Source organism: Equus przewalskii, chromosome 9 (genome assembly GCF_037783145.1).
Source record: "Equus przewalskii isolate Varuska chromosome 9, EquPr2, whole genome shotgun sequence".
Classification (NCBI taxonomy): Eukaryota; Metazoa; Chordata; class Mammalia; order Perissodactyla; family Equidae; genus Equus; species Equus przewalskii.
In genome coordinates, this window is record NC_091839.1 from 51,157,553 (window position 1) to 51,172,148 (window position 14,596).

Below are 14,596 nucleotides of genomic sequence, written 5' to 3' on the forward strand. Positions count from 1 at the left end.
CATCCCAAGATATAAAACAAATATGTTTTGTATAATTTGTATATTTTGTACATAATTTTGGGGAAATGAATTGCTAGACGGAAATAAACAGAGGCTGACAGAAAGGGAGCTAGCATCTTTTGGGAGAGAAGATGAGATCCAAGGTAAGAGCAGACAGCAGAAGATACACCGTGGAGAGCAGGGAAGGGTACACTTATGAGACACCAGAGTTAAGTATGGAGTAACTCTGAGGCAGATGAAAAGAGAGTTGGCAAGAAAGGGATGAGAGTTATGACAGAGCAAAGATATTCATTCATTCAGTAAATATTAAGTCCCTAATCACAGAAGACAACTGTACTAGGTGTTGTGGAGTATACAAGGATGATTAGATGTGTTGAAAGACTGGCACAACAAACTGTTCATTTTCGTTTCTTATGTAAATTACAAAAAACAGAAAAAAAAAAGAAAGCTATATCCACCAAAAGAAAGGCTAAATAAATGATGATACATGGAACAATATGCAGATATTAAAAATAGTTTTTGCAAAGAATTTTTTTAAGGACGTGACAAAATGGCCATAATAAATTGAATGAAAAAACCGAGTTTCTATATTACTTTCAGTCACCAGTGACAGCATATAAACCTGTATAATCAACTGGAGGGCAATTTGGCAATATCTATTTGAACAATCACTATGACTCAGTAATTTCACTTTCATTATCACCTGCTAGAGAAAAACTTACATGTTAGGATAGGGAAGCAAAACAGTTTACTGCAACATTTATGTAATTGGAACCTCTCTAAATGCCCATTAATAAAGAAGTTAATATATAAACTATGGAATACTCTGCAATAGATAAAATATTAATAGTCATATCAAGGTACAAAATGAAAAATTTTAGTTAACTTTTTATGAAGTACACATAGAAGAAATTACACGAATTATACATGTACAACTCAAGTAATTGTGACAATGAGGACATACCTGTGTACCCAAACCCAAAATCAAGCATTACCAGTGCTCCAGAAGCCATCTTTTTGTGCTTTTTAGTCACTACCCTTCCTCAAAAGGATATCCTGACTTTATTTCTTTTCCTTACCATATTTTAGTGGCTTGGGCCTCTAGCACAATACTTACTGAAAGTGGTGGGAATATCCCTATCACATTCCGTATCTCAAAGGGAATGCTTTCAATATTCCATCATTAATTTATGATGTTTACATTAGATTTTTTTGTAGATACTCTTTATCAGACTAAGGACATTTCATTATATTTTTATTTGCTAAGAGTTTTTATTATGAATGGATGTGGAATTTTATCAAATGCTCTTTTTTTTACCTTTATGAATAATCATATGATTTTTCTCATTTTTTCTGCTAATGTGGTGAATTATATTAATTTATTTTCAAATAATAAATCATTTTTGCATTTATGGAATAAACTACACCTAGTTGTAATATTTTATCTTTTTATATATTCTGGATTTTATTTACTAATGTTTGGTTAGGATTTCTACATCTATATTCATGAGACACAGGTTTGTTACATTCTTTTCTTGTAAATTTCTTATCAGGTTTTGTTATCAAGGTTACTCTAGTCTCATAAAATGAGTTGGAAAATATTCCTATCTTTTCTATTATTAGGAAGAGTTCATGTAAGATTTATGTTATTTCTTCCTTAAATGTTACGAAGAATTCACTAGTGAAACATCTGGCTCAGAAGATTTCTTCGTGGACAGATTTTAAACTTCAGATTCAATTACTTTAATAAACGAGACTACTAAGATTTTCTATCTCCTTTTATGTCAGTTTTAGTATTTTTTAAAATTTTACCACTCCATCTAAATTTTAAAAATTATTTGCATAAAGTTTTTCATAATATCTTACTATCTTTTTAACGTCTGCAATATCTTTTCACTCCTAATATTTTGTTCCTTCTTTCTCTTTCTCTTAATCAGACTTAAAGGTTTATCGATTTTATTATTCTTTTCAAAGAACCAACATTTTGGCTTTGTTGATTTGTTTTTCTAATGTTTGTTTGATTTCAATCCATTAATTCTTGTTCTTATCTTTCTTGGGAGTTCAATTTGCTAATTTTGCTCCAAATTCTTGAGATGGATACTTAGATCACTGATTTTTCATTCTTTCTTTTAAAATTTATATATATATATATGTATACATATAAAAATTGTGGTCATAAATGTTTTCAGCACAGTGTTAGTTGTATCCCACAACATTTAATATTTTTATATTTTCCAAACTAAAAAAAATTGGTAGTACTTAGAATAAAAAATCCAATAACTATTTACACTATAAATTAGAAACATGTTTTGTCCTCTGCAGTTAGAATATAGTAAAGGAGATACAGTATATTCAAAAAGACTATTACAAAAGGTAGCAAGTGATAAGTGTTATAAACCAAAAATATATAAATATGAGAAAGGCTATTTTCAGCTGAGAAAATGAGGGAAGACTTCTGTCAACTGGGTTGCAGTTACTGGGCCAAAAAGAAGTATGTGATAATTCTGAAATAGGCCAGTAGCCTAAATTATTCATTACAAGTCCCTTTGTTTTAGATATTTATTAACTATACTACAAAAATACACATCAAACTAATACTTTTTTAAATGCTTACTATGTGAAAGACACTGTTTCAAACACTACACATTTGATCATTACAATTACCCTATGAAATAGCTAGTATTGCTATTATCTCCATTTTACAGGTAGGTGCACTAAGGCACTGAGGAATTAAATAACTTGCTCAAGATCAAGCAAGTAAGTGGTGGAGCTCAGATATGAACCCAGGTTGTCTGGCTCCAGATTTCATGTGACTGAACACTGTACTACACTGCTTCTTTTAAGGAAGTTTTTTTTGTTAAATGAAAATTATAATTGAATTTTGTCTTACAGAAATCATATTTAGTTTCACTTCAAATAATTCTTTTGAATTCAAAGTTTCACTGATTTTTATCTAATAAAATATAACCATATAAATATCAACTTGCTATGACGTGAATCCATTTAAATTAATTTACAGCAAAATTTACCTTGATTCTACTGGGAAAGGTTCATAAAGAAATTTTTTGTAAAAGTCTTTCTTTATGTCATGAACCAGAATTACAGCTTTGCCTTGGTCATCAAACTGAGGCCTCCCAGCACGCCCCATCATCTGGAGTACATCTGTAAAAAAGAGAACAAGAGGTATTCTGCAATGTGGCACACAGCATAATGTATATTTACTGATTATGGCATGTTTCAACAAGACAACAAAACAACAAAGGGAACAGAATACTTGAAGAGCATATGTGCTATCTCTGATGCCTATGATTGGGTTCCCTAATAAGTAAATAATCAATTCACTATGATAGAAAATTGAGTACCCAAAAGGGCCTCTCCTACTGTTTGTAAAAGAAAGATGAAAGGTTCCTGTAGTTAAATGGTTAAAAACGCTGTTCAGGACTTATTACTATTTGAATTAAACAAGAAAAAGTAAAACATACACAGGAAAATTTCTTCAGCAGATTCGCTTGATTATTTGAATAATGGGTCCATTTAGGCCTCGCCCTCCTCCCACCCATGGTATAAAATTTCTTTCTTTATACTGCAGGAATCTTTGAGGTAAGTAATGATTTAGAGATACAGTTTTTATATGTATTCATTGAGAGAAAATACACACTGAGTATATTTCCCTTTTCAGAACCCAGTGAAAATGCTTTTACCAAGTTTTAAAATATGTGAATACAATGTTCATGGACAAATTGTAGCAACAAGCGATTTGGTTCTAGAAGTCCCATAGAAGTATCACTGCTAGTGAAATAGGTTTAAAATTAAACATTGTTTAACTATAATATATTAAGTTACTAATAGCTACTAATCAATATTTTTATCTATTTATGAATTTGAAACATTAGTTATGCTTTTGATGTTTATCAACAAATTGGGTAAGTAAAAGTAAACAAAACAGCTCAATACTTTGAATAATATTTGCACGAGAAACAAAAACTTATACTTTGCTCCTCATACGTTTAAATGTGACCTATTCTCTAAAATTTACTTCATACGAATTCAAATTATTAAGGCTAAAATAGAAGCTTAATGTATCTGTAAATTTTAAAAATTACCTGTAATGGGAAAATCCACATAACGTCTTGTTTTTCCATCATAATATTCTGTTCCCTTAATAATTACTAAATGAGCTGGGAAGTTTACACCCCAGGCTAATGTACTTGTAGCAATCAGAACCTAAAAAATAAAAGATAATATCTTATATCTAACTAAAACAAAGCTGTTAAGTTATATTTAAGTGTCTGTTTGTGGAAAAAAAGATACCTGAACTTTACAGTTTACAAATAGTTCCTCTACTGTTTTTCGGTCTCTCTCATGTAGTCCAGCATGATGCATTCCTATTCCAAAAGCAAGTGTCAGCTTCAGGTTGGAATCTCTTAGTGTGCCAATGATGTCCTCCATCTGCAAATAAAAATACAATTAGAAGATTAGCTTTAAAATTTCCATATTTGATTAACTTTGTTTTTTGCTTTTTATGATACTATATAAGCATAAAAATATAAGCCCCATCTACAGTTATGATTAAAGTTAAATTAATTGAAAAGAATATCTACTTAGTGAGAATGTATATTCTAAATGAATTAAAGTTTAAATGTTATCCATCTATTTTTATGCATCAAGGAAAAAAATCTGTGAATAAATGGAATATCCCTTTAATGAGTAACTACTATTAAAAGGGATGTAATGTTGCCTAAAGTGTTTCAGTGTTTCTGTTCATCTCTTGCTATAGAAAAGACTTCTATCTTTTTGGTTCAGTGATAAAAATTTAGAAAATATGAACAAAAAATTCATGAAAAAAATGTCATATTCCCATCAGATAGACAGAAATCATTCAAATTTAGGCTTTCTCACTGAACTTTGTGACCCAGGACATGTCAGACAACCTCTCTAAGCCTCCGTTCCTTCATTTTAAAAATCAAACTGGTATATTTTTGTTTACTTCTCTTCATTTGATCAATTTTGCATTTAAATAATTTTCACATTTACTTGATTTTTCTTTATAAATTATCTTTTTACTCTTTAACTGGATGTCATAGTCTTTTTTCATACTGGTTTGTGATAGCGCTTTATGTATTAAGGGTCCCAATTCCTTGTCCATCACATGCTATAACACTTTTACCCAGTTTTTTATTTGTACTTCATTTTATTTATTTTTTTTAATTTTATGGACTTAAATTTTCAAGTTGGTCCCTTACGTAGTTGTTGCTTAGAAAACTTTTCCTATCTTGAGATCAAATACAGATTCATTTACTATTTCTTCAACTTCTGTTATAGTTTTATTTTTTACATTTAAATAATTAACTTGTAATTTATTTTTTAATAGAAAGTGTGGCAGAAATCTAAGTTTATATTTCCTAGTTAATCAATTATTTTAGCAATATTGGTCAAATAATTCCTTACCTCACTTATTTTAAATGCTAACTTTATTATATTCAGAATTCTTATATATTACAGTTTTGGCATTTTAAAAGACTTCATTTACAGCCTCAGTTTAGCTTACTAAATTTTCATATGTCTAAACAGTTTCTGAAACTCATATTTTATAAACACTCTCTGAATAGTCTATCACTTTCCATTCTACGTGGAAAACACTTAATGCAACACAGATTTTATGGCAACAAGCAGCAAACCTTATTTTCTTACAACACTTACTCCCAGTAAAGAACTAAATAGAAAGCCCAATCTCCTTCTATTTAATAAGAGACCTCTACTGGTCCTTAACGAGGAGGATGGCACCAGGTGCAGCATGGGGACATTCTTTCTGGGCAACTCTATGCGGGGAGTAATGCAGAGATCAAGTGGTTTGAGAATATATTAGCATTTGAAAGAAGGACATATTTTAGTTGTGTCTACAGCATCACTACCATATTCCACCACTAAACAACAGTGGAGGAGGAACTTGGAAATACGTACATGTATAAATATTACACTCCTGAAGACTGAGAAAGAAGTATGAAAAACTGACACTGTCTTCAGATGTCATTTCCCTTTTTCCTTCTCCTATCAATCCCCTCTAATATACACAAGTATACTTGCAATACACGTACTGTCCTGGCAGCGTATAAACCACTAAGTAGCTCACAAAATCTCCATCTAGAGAAACTTTTTCTGGCTACTGCAGTTTAGTAAAAATGCAGAAGACAAACATATTCATATAATGAAGCACTCCAACTGTGTCCATTCTTACTCATTTTATTTGCAATGGTCAGACAATTTTTGTAAGTTTTTAATGTGGATACCGGTTATTTTAAACAAATAATTCAAAAATTAAGACGATGAAGTTTGGCTTTATAATAATTATTAATATAAAAAGCATAGCACAGACTAGGTAATATTTTAACGACATACACATCAGAAATGGCATTTAACAACTTTCCTTGAACTGAATGCAATGTATAAACAGTTCATTCTATTTCACAGTCACAGTATGGTCACCTGACATTCCTGCAGTATTTACCTTATAAACTGTTAAGCAAGAATATGGAAATGTATTAATATAAATCCACTTTACCTTTAAAAATTAGCACTGAATAAGCTGACTACAAATGCATGCAATAAAGAAAGATGCTTGTCTTGTCTCATAAATTATGTTAGCCATTCTCAAGTGACAGCCTATTATCTATTTTTTTGGTCAATAGTACTGCATAAGGTATATTCAGTTTACACTACCAAGAATTAATTCACTGATATTCTTGCTCTGACAATTAGTTTCAGGAATTTTTTTTCAGTTTCACAAATAATGGTGTATTTTTATAACTTGTATAACCTATAGTGCTCCGTGGCAATGCCAATTGTATCCAAAAAGTAATGTACCATTTACTGTAGGAAAGCTAAAGAATCCTACGGCATGAGGTTTGGTTAGGCATTAATATTCTGTCCGTTCACAACAGGGAAGACTAGCTGTTTCTCATTCCCCCTGCCCCTACTTTCACATAAATCAATGCATTAAAGAGAACTATTTGCCTATGTGAACTGGCAAAGACCTAAAAATCCTCATGAGAACAATCACAAAAAACAACTTCATTTATCACATGGTTACTGTGGATGAATTCTGAGTTATTTGAAGATCATAAAAAAGCAAAATTTAAAGCATTGTTATTCAATCACTAAGCATAAAATATTACTAGGACAGCCTGTTTAAATTTGAAAATATAAAGTTTTGATTAAATTATATACATCTTTATTACTGTGCTTAAAATCAAAACCAATTTCATCTTGTCTGAAACATCATAACACATTTCAGGAACTGAGGATAAAGAAAGCTTAAAACGTGATAATAGATATTATTTATTGAGTACTTATTACATGTCAGGCATTATGCTTATTACTTTACAAAGTTTGTCACATTTAATCCTTTATGTAAAGTAATATAGCTTTAATGTAACACCCAATTCTACACACCCCAGTATATTTCAAACTAAAGGTTAAAAGTTCAGTTATCTTGACTACTATAGGCCAGCCTTTCTCAATCCAGCTTCTGCAAGAGAATTAATCCCCACAAAAATACTTGAATTACCATCCTCTTCATTTTTCTAAGGAGAGTTAATACCATTCTGGATGGTTATGAAAAAAGTTCATTTATTACATACAATGGATGCCTTAGGACATTAAGGCTTACGTCTTATTAAGATAGGCTGCTACAGAATTTTTAAAAGAATAAGCATAATAATTAAAATACTTTGATAGAAGAAGTTTTAATGCTACAGTTCATTTCTGTTCAACTAACATTTGTTGTAATGTATAGGTATCTCTCTAATAAACAGTCTTTGAAATATGTTTGATTGCTGATTTAACCAAAAAAGTAATTCAATATTGTAAATAAAAGAAAAACAGACCTATGTTCTTCTAAGTAGTGGTGTTTTTCAGGGTGGTGGGGGGAGAGGCACATATGTAAACCGTTGAACCAATTACTTTAACTTAATAGAATTTTTTTTATATTTTAAATTTATTATACTCAAAAAGCTTTTGTAGAAAGATAGGATTCCATTTAAGTAGATACATTACTCTGTGCCTGAAATACATTCCAGTCAGAATATAATTCAGTGAGTTGATGACAATGCTGGCTCCAAAAGAAAGGAGGAGACCAGATTGGACAAGAATGAGCTAACAGATTGTGCAGCCCAATTCTGTCCCTTTGAGTGTGATATATTGTTTCAAGATGCTAAAAACCCATACTTTCTCAAAGCATATCTGTTGTGCTGGTTTTCCCATTTTCACAGAATCCTCATTATCAGAACTCTGTACTCTTTTCAAAGCACGTCAGACTCAGACCATATGCCACCGAATAATGCTTATCAATTGTCTAAAATGCTCCATAAAAGATGCACCATACACAAAAATAATGAAAGTTACAAAGACTTTTTTTTTTACAAAAATAATTAAATCTATCACATCTGGTACAGATGTTAAATAAAGTTAAAACATTTCCTCATAATTACTAAGTGTTCATTTCTTAAAATACACTTCTGTATGGAAACCCCATAGACTGAAGGGCAAAAAACTAAAATGAAAGAAACACTTTAGAACATTCCATTCATCTACTAATAGGAAAGAAAGAAAAAAATAAAATTAATTAATTAAAGATAGTAAGTCTCCAAACTTTACCAGTATTCCTCAAAACAATCTCTTACTGCCCCCTCTAATGTCCCAAAGAACACCACTTCAAAATATTTCACCATACTGTTAATATAATAAATATATTTATATGTGCTTAAATATACAATTTATGTGAATTAAATATATAAATGAAATCTAAGCCATAACATGTAAATCTTTGCTATGTTTGCTAAATAAACACAATACTATTTTCAAAGTTTGCTTTTTAGCTGGACCTGATTCTTAATGATAGCAGTATCAAAACTATGCTGGTAGGGTGAGATATTAAAGATTTTTCCTTATTAATGTTTTTAATTTAATGCACTATGTTGATAGGAAATCCCAGTATAAATGCTTCCTATTTATTTTTGAATATACATTTTATGCTTATTTCCATTTTTGGAGAGTTCAGGTTCCAACACACGCTTGAAGAGTATTTCCATATACTGAAAAACTGTTAAAATTCAGAGAAAGCTGATGAAAGGGACATTATAAAATTAATTTTCTAAAGTAGCATAATTTTAAATGAACAGATACATATTAATACAAATTAAATTTGTGAGGGATCACAAGATAAAGATTACAAAAATAAGATCAATTTCACCACTTCCAGCTTTCAGCAAAAAGAACCTATCTGTTTATAAAGTATTATTCAATGTTGCTCTACTACAATAGTAATAACAGTTAACATTGACCGAACATTACGTGTGTTGCAGCCCTGTTCTAAGTATGTTAAATGCATTAACACATTTAATCCTCAAAACAATCCTGTGAAGATAGGATTATTATTATCTGTTCACAGCTGAAGGAACGAGGCTCAGAGGTCAAACACTCCTCCAGGGTCACACAGCTTGTGATGGGCAGGCAGTACGGACCCAGGAAGCCTGGATCCAGCCATGCGCTCCACCACAATGCCACCCTCTCATCACCACATGAATGAGAGGGTTACTTCAAATAACTACTTAAAGTAATGACACTATTCACTTGGCTTAATGCTGGGTCTCATTATTTTAAACTGTGTGCAAAAAAAGGGTAAATTGAGAAATAATAAGTAATGTACTAAACTCACACAGCTGGGAAACTATGCAGACGATTTGCAAATCTATTTATTCTTTATTATTTGAGTATTTCTACTCCTATGCCTAAAAATGATGAATATCTAAAATTATCTTCTTTTCTAAATTAAAATAGCTGTCATGATTGAAAATGGCACAGCTCTTGCTGGTTGCTCGTGTTTGATAGTTTACTGACTTTTCTCTATCTTTGCTGTATTTCTGTCCCTGTCAAATCAGACATCCCTCCACTTTGACTTTTCCATCTTCTCTATCAGTGTGATGTCAATGATTCCACTGACGGCGTGGCAGAATAAAGGAACAGAAGTTCTGAGCCAGCCATCCTGGTTTTGAGTTCCCAAGCTCCACTCACTTGCTTGTGCTATTGGGGAAATCACTTAATTCTTCTGAGTTTCAGTTTTTGTATCTGTAAAACTGGGAAAACAAGAACAATCCTCCCAGAACTCATGATTAAATGAGATAACCCTTCAGTGAACTATAAAGCTCTCTATAAAAATATCAATTATTATTAAGCATAATAAGAGCTTTGCCCCTCTCTTCAATAGGACATACATGATGTCAACTAAGGCAAAATAAAACAGCCTCCTATTTTGTAGCTGCTCTTAACTACACAAATATTCCATCAGGTCCAACTGAGTTAATGTCCAATGCTCAGCAAATACAGAGATAACGCCTGTTTTAATGCTCACTATTCTCAGCTTCATAGTTTCTTTACTGATCAGTCATTAAGAGGTCTCAGACCTGTTCAAAATAGAAAGCACTTGGGGTGAGACTTTCGTATTATGGGCTAAATCTATTTTAGTTTGACAAAAATCCCCAGATCCTTCTAGTTGAAAATGATGTGGTTACTCTGCCTTAACAAATTAATTTCTGATTTTCACCAATCTCAAAGTCCACCTTCAAAGCCTGGTGCTAACTTCTTACCTATAGGAAGAAGTCAATAGATATAGGTTGAATGAAAACACAAATGACTCAAAGAAAACTATAGTGAAATGTCACTAGTAGAAACTCCACCAAATCTGAACTTGTGATGATTTTGAGTAAAGCTAGTCTATAGTTCATTTCGTAAGTCTATTAAGGCTTTACTTGTAATGAGGTTGAATGAGTTAAGTTTAGCTTCAAATGATAAGGTTTTCAACCATCTAAAACATCTTTCAGTATTAAGCATGTGAAAATAACACCAACCTTATTTTTCATGAAAGTGCTTCTCTTATGCACCTATGCTACACAGTTTCTGATGAATTCACTTTGAAGCAGTGCGTAAAATTATAATTAGTGCATTTCTTTAATAATGTTCTGCGTAATTTAGGTAAACCTTCCAGCCAATTAATCTGAATCTCAACAAGGTTTAACTATACTCTTGTTCCAAGGAAGTCTTATCTTCCATACTCCTCTGATTTTCATGTTACCTCCATCTGGATTTCTTCCATATCTTGCTCCAGTCAGAAAATTATTCCCTTTCCAGCTTCAGATTCTTTTCCCCCCATTTACCTTCTAGTGGTACTGAAGACTTTAGAGCACAGAGCCTTGCATAATTCTGTCTAATTCATTGCCAGTTGGAAGGACAAAAAAGAATACAGTCATGTGCCACACAACAATACTTTGGTCAACGATCGACTGCATATACGACGGTGGTCCCACAAGATTAGTACCATATAGCCTAGGTGTGTAGTAGTCTATACCTTCTGGGTTCATGTAAGTATACTCTATGATGTTTGCACAATGACAAACTTGCCTAACGATGCATTTTTCAGAATGTATCCCTGTCGTTAAGCAACGCATGACTGTAGCTATTTCTCTTTGATGTGCTCTTCTTTTAGCTACCTGGACCTTATTAGCAGTGTGGAGGCAAAAAGGGGTTTTCCCTGCGGCTAACTGGCAAGAAACATAGAGGAGATGAAGAGGAAAGAGTAAGCAGGACTGAAGAATAACGTCTAATCTTCAGCCACAGTTCTGCTTTCCCACCCCAGATATAGCAACTCATTCAAGGTGAGAGTGATGAAATAAGGGCAGTATTCTGAGCTTTCAACCAGTAAACTCACTTACAAGAAAGCATGTTCCCTCTGCTCTTTTATCTTTTAGTGCAGGTTGGCAACTATCCAGATCCTTGATCTTAGCGCCGTCCACCCTTGCATGTGGGACTAGACTGTAAACTATCGGGCAGAGGCCATACTCGTTAGGTGCTAAATTATAACACTAATTAAATTACACAGCAGAGCTTCTAGAAGCAGTTGTCTATCCTATTTGCTTCCATTTCCTTCCACTCCACCCATTTACTCCTCAACTCATTCCAAACTGGCTTCTGTTCACAACATGTCACCGACTCTGCTTTCCAAGTTCGTCCAGGACGTCCAAGTGCTAAATCCCATGGGTGTTTCTCTGCTCTCATCTCACTCAACTCCCACTAACATTTGATGTAGTCAAGGACGCCTTCTTTCATGAAACTCGCTTCCATAGTATTTCAGGACACTGTCTTTCCTCACTGGCACCACTTTTCAGTGATCAGCGCCCTTTGCCAGCTCCTCATTTTCTACCTAAGCTTACAATGAGAGAGTCCCCTAAGGCCTGCTCTCTGGTTCTCACTCTCTGCCTGAAGGTTTCTTGTGCTCATCTGGGTTTATAGGCTGCTTTTATACTGATGCTCCCAATTCACATGTTCATCTCATAATCCTCTGCGAGTTTTACAGACTTCCTACATCTAATTGCCTTGTAATCTCCACTTGAAAGTGTTGGACATACAAATTAACATGTCCAAAACGTAACTTTTTTGTGTTTTAGCTCAAATCTGTCTCCTCCTTTCTATCCTTCTTCCTTCCTTTCTTTCTACACTCTCCTTCCTTTCTATCCTACACTCTCAGCTCTCCTCATTTCAACAAATGACACCACTATTTACCGAGAAGTTTAGAGTTAATAACTGGGGAGTCATTCTCGATTCTTTTCTTTTTCTCAACCTCCATTTCTCATCTATCAGAAAGTCCTATGGAATCCAATCCAAAACATATCTTTTCATTCCTATTGTCACCACCCTAGGTCACCACCATCATTTATTCCATGCTTATTTCCACTTCAATCCATTTGTCACTAAGCAGCAAAAGTTACCTTAAAATGTAAATTGGAGTATGTAATTTGTTTAGCCTAAAACCTTTCAATGCCCTGGAACCCCTTCCCTTAGATATCTGCTTGGTTTGCTTCCTTCAAGTTCTCTGTTCAAAGGTACCCTCATCAGACAGGCCTTCTCTACCTGTAACAATGTACAACACTCCATTACCACCCTCAGCACTCCCTATTTCCTTCACTCTGCTTATTTTTTTTTTTTCCATAGGAATTATCACAATTTGATATACATGCGTACTATCTCTGATTCCTACGAGAACGTTAATTCCATAAGGGTAGACATTTTACCTAACACACAGAAGGAGCTCAAGAAATGTCTGCTTAATAAATGAATAAATAAATGGCCATCTTCCCATAGTACTTAGAATAAAAATCCAAACCCCTTTACCACGGGTCCAAGGCCTTGCATGAGCTGGCTTCTGCCTATCCCTCAAACTTCACTTGTGCTACTCTCCTCCCAGCTTATTCCGCTCTAGCTGAACCAATCTCTCAGTTCCTTTAACATGCTGTTCCCATGGCACCTGAAATGCTGTTTTCTTCTCTCTTGGTGTCGCTAGCTCATTTTTCTGGTTTGGTTCTTAGCTTAAATGGCGTCTCCTTAGAGAAGTCTTCCCTGACCAGTCTATTTGAAGAAGCCTCCCATCCTCTTATTTCATTTCATTTCTCTCACAGCAATTTTCATAATTTGATACTAATTTATTTATTAATTTATTTGTTTAACCATATATATTTTTAAAAATTTCTGTCTTCTTCACTTAAGCTCCTTGAGAATTGGATCAGTTGGCTAACACAGTGCTCGGTAAGCAGACATTCAATAAATATATGTTAAATGAATACTTTAAAATTCTGGTAAGAGGTGCCTATTGATTTAAGTTAGAGGATTACCATTTTTAATGTTATTTTTGAGGCAGGGAGGGGAAGAAGCCTGAATGCTTGACTATGTGATACCAGGTAAGTTTGCAACTGTAGCTGCTGATCATGAACTGGATGTTATCTGATCTCTCTAGCTATACGTTTGGGTGTGCCTAGCAGAGTTCATCATTAGTAGAAATGAAAGGACCTGATAGAAGAATATCATGAAAGGTAATTCATGAATGCTTCATGTGTGTGCCTATTCCTGCCATACTACCCCTATTTTAACCTACCTAAGCCTTATGAAATATTTCTTATGTCAAGTTGACTAAGGGAAAAAAATTCCAGATTCCAAATGGCTTTGAACAAGATGGCAATATCATATAAAGAACACTGGATGTGGTGTTTTGGCCCCTTTCAGGAATGACTCTAAGGAAAAGAGTAAAAGTGGTATGTCAAGCATTTCACTGCTACTTTACTACAAAGTAGAGATGATATGAGTTGACAACCCACAATTTGCTCTGCAGTTACTGGCTCAGCCAAATGGTTAGGAGCTTGCTAAGAATGCTGTTGGAGGAAGGGGAGCAAGAAAGGCAAATGTTTTATATGGATGAACTTTTAGAATGGTCCCAGAATAAAAAACTACCTATATCCTATGAAGATGTTTACCAAAAAGCTCACAGCAGTGTGGAAAATGCTGTTAATTGTCAAGTGGGCAAAATGACCACCTCTGAGTATACCTGGCACTCTCCTTTCCAAACTCCAGTATTTTGTGCAATGGCTTCATGTACCAAGTGGTGCCACAGTGGAAGAGATGAAAACTGCATGGACTAAACACAGACTTTCCCTTCCTCAGGCAGACCCAGCCATTGCCACTGCTTGGTGACTAATATGCTACTAGTGCAAACAACCCT

The 14,596-nt window shown here is 33.6% G+C and overlaps 1 protein-coding gene across 1 annotated transcript in view; it reads right to left on the bottom strand.

Moving 5' to 3' along the window:
- The window catches only part of ASCC3 (activating signal cointegrator 1 complex subunit 3), a 320,801-nt gene that overhangs the window by 77,679 nt on the left and 228,526 nt on the right, over positions 1–14,596 (bottom strand). The window contains exons 31-33 of the mRNA XM_008516619.2: positions 4,312–4,449; positions 4,104–4,224; positions 3,030–3,162 (exon numbers count right to left, since the gene is read on the bottom strand). Coding sequence (XP_008514841.1) covers positions 3,030–3,162; positions 4,104–4,224; positions 4,312–4,449 — 392 coding nt within the window. The remainder of the gene's footprint in view (positions 1–3,029; positions 3,163–4,103; positions 4,225–4,311; positions 4,450–14,596) is intronic.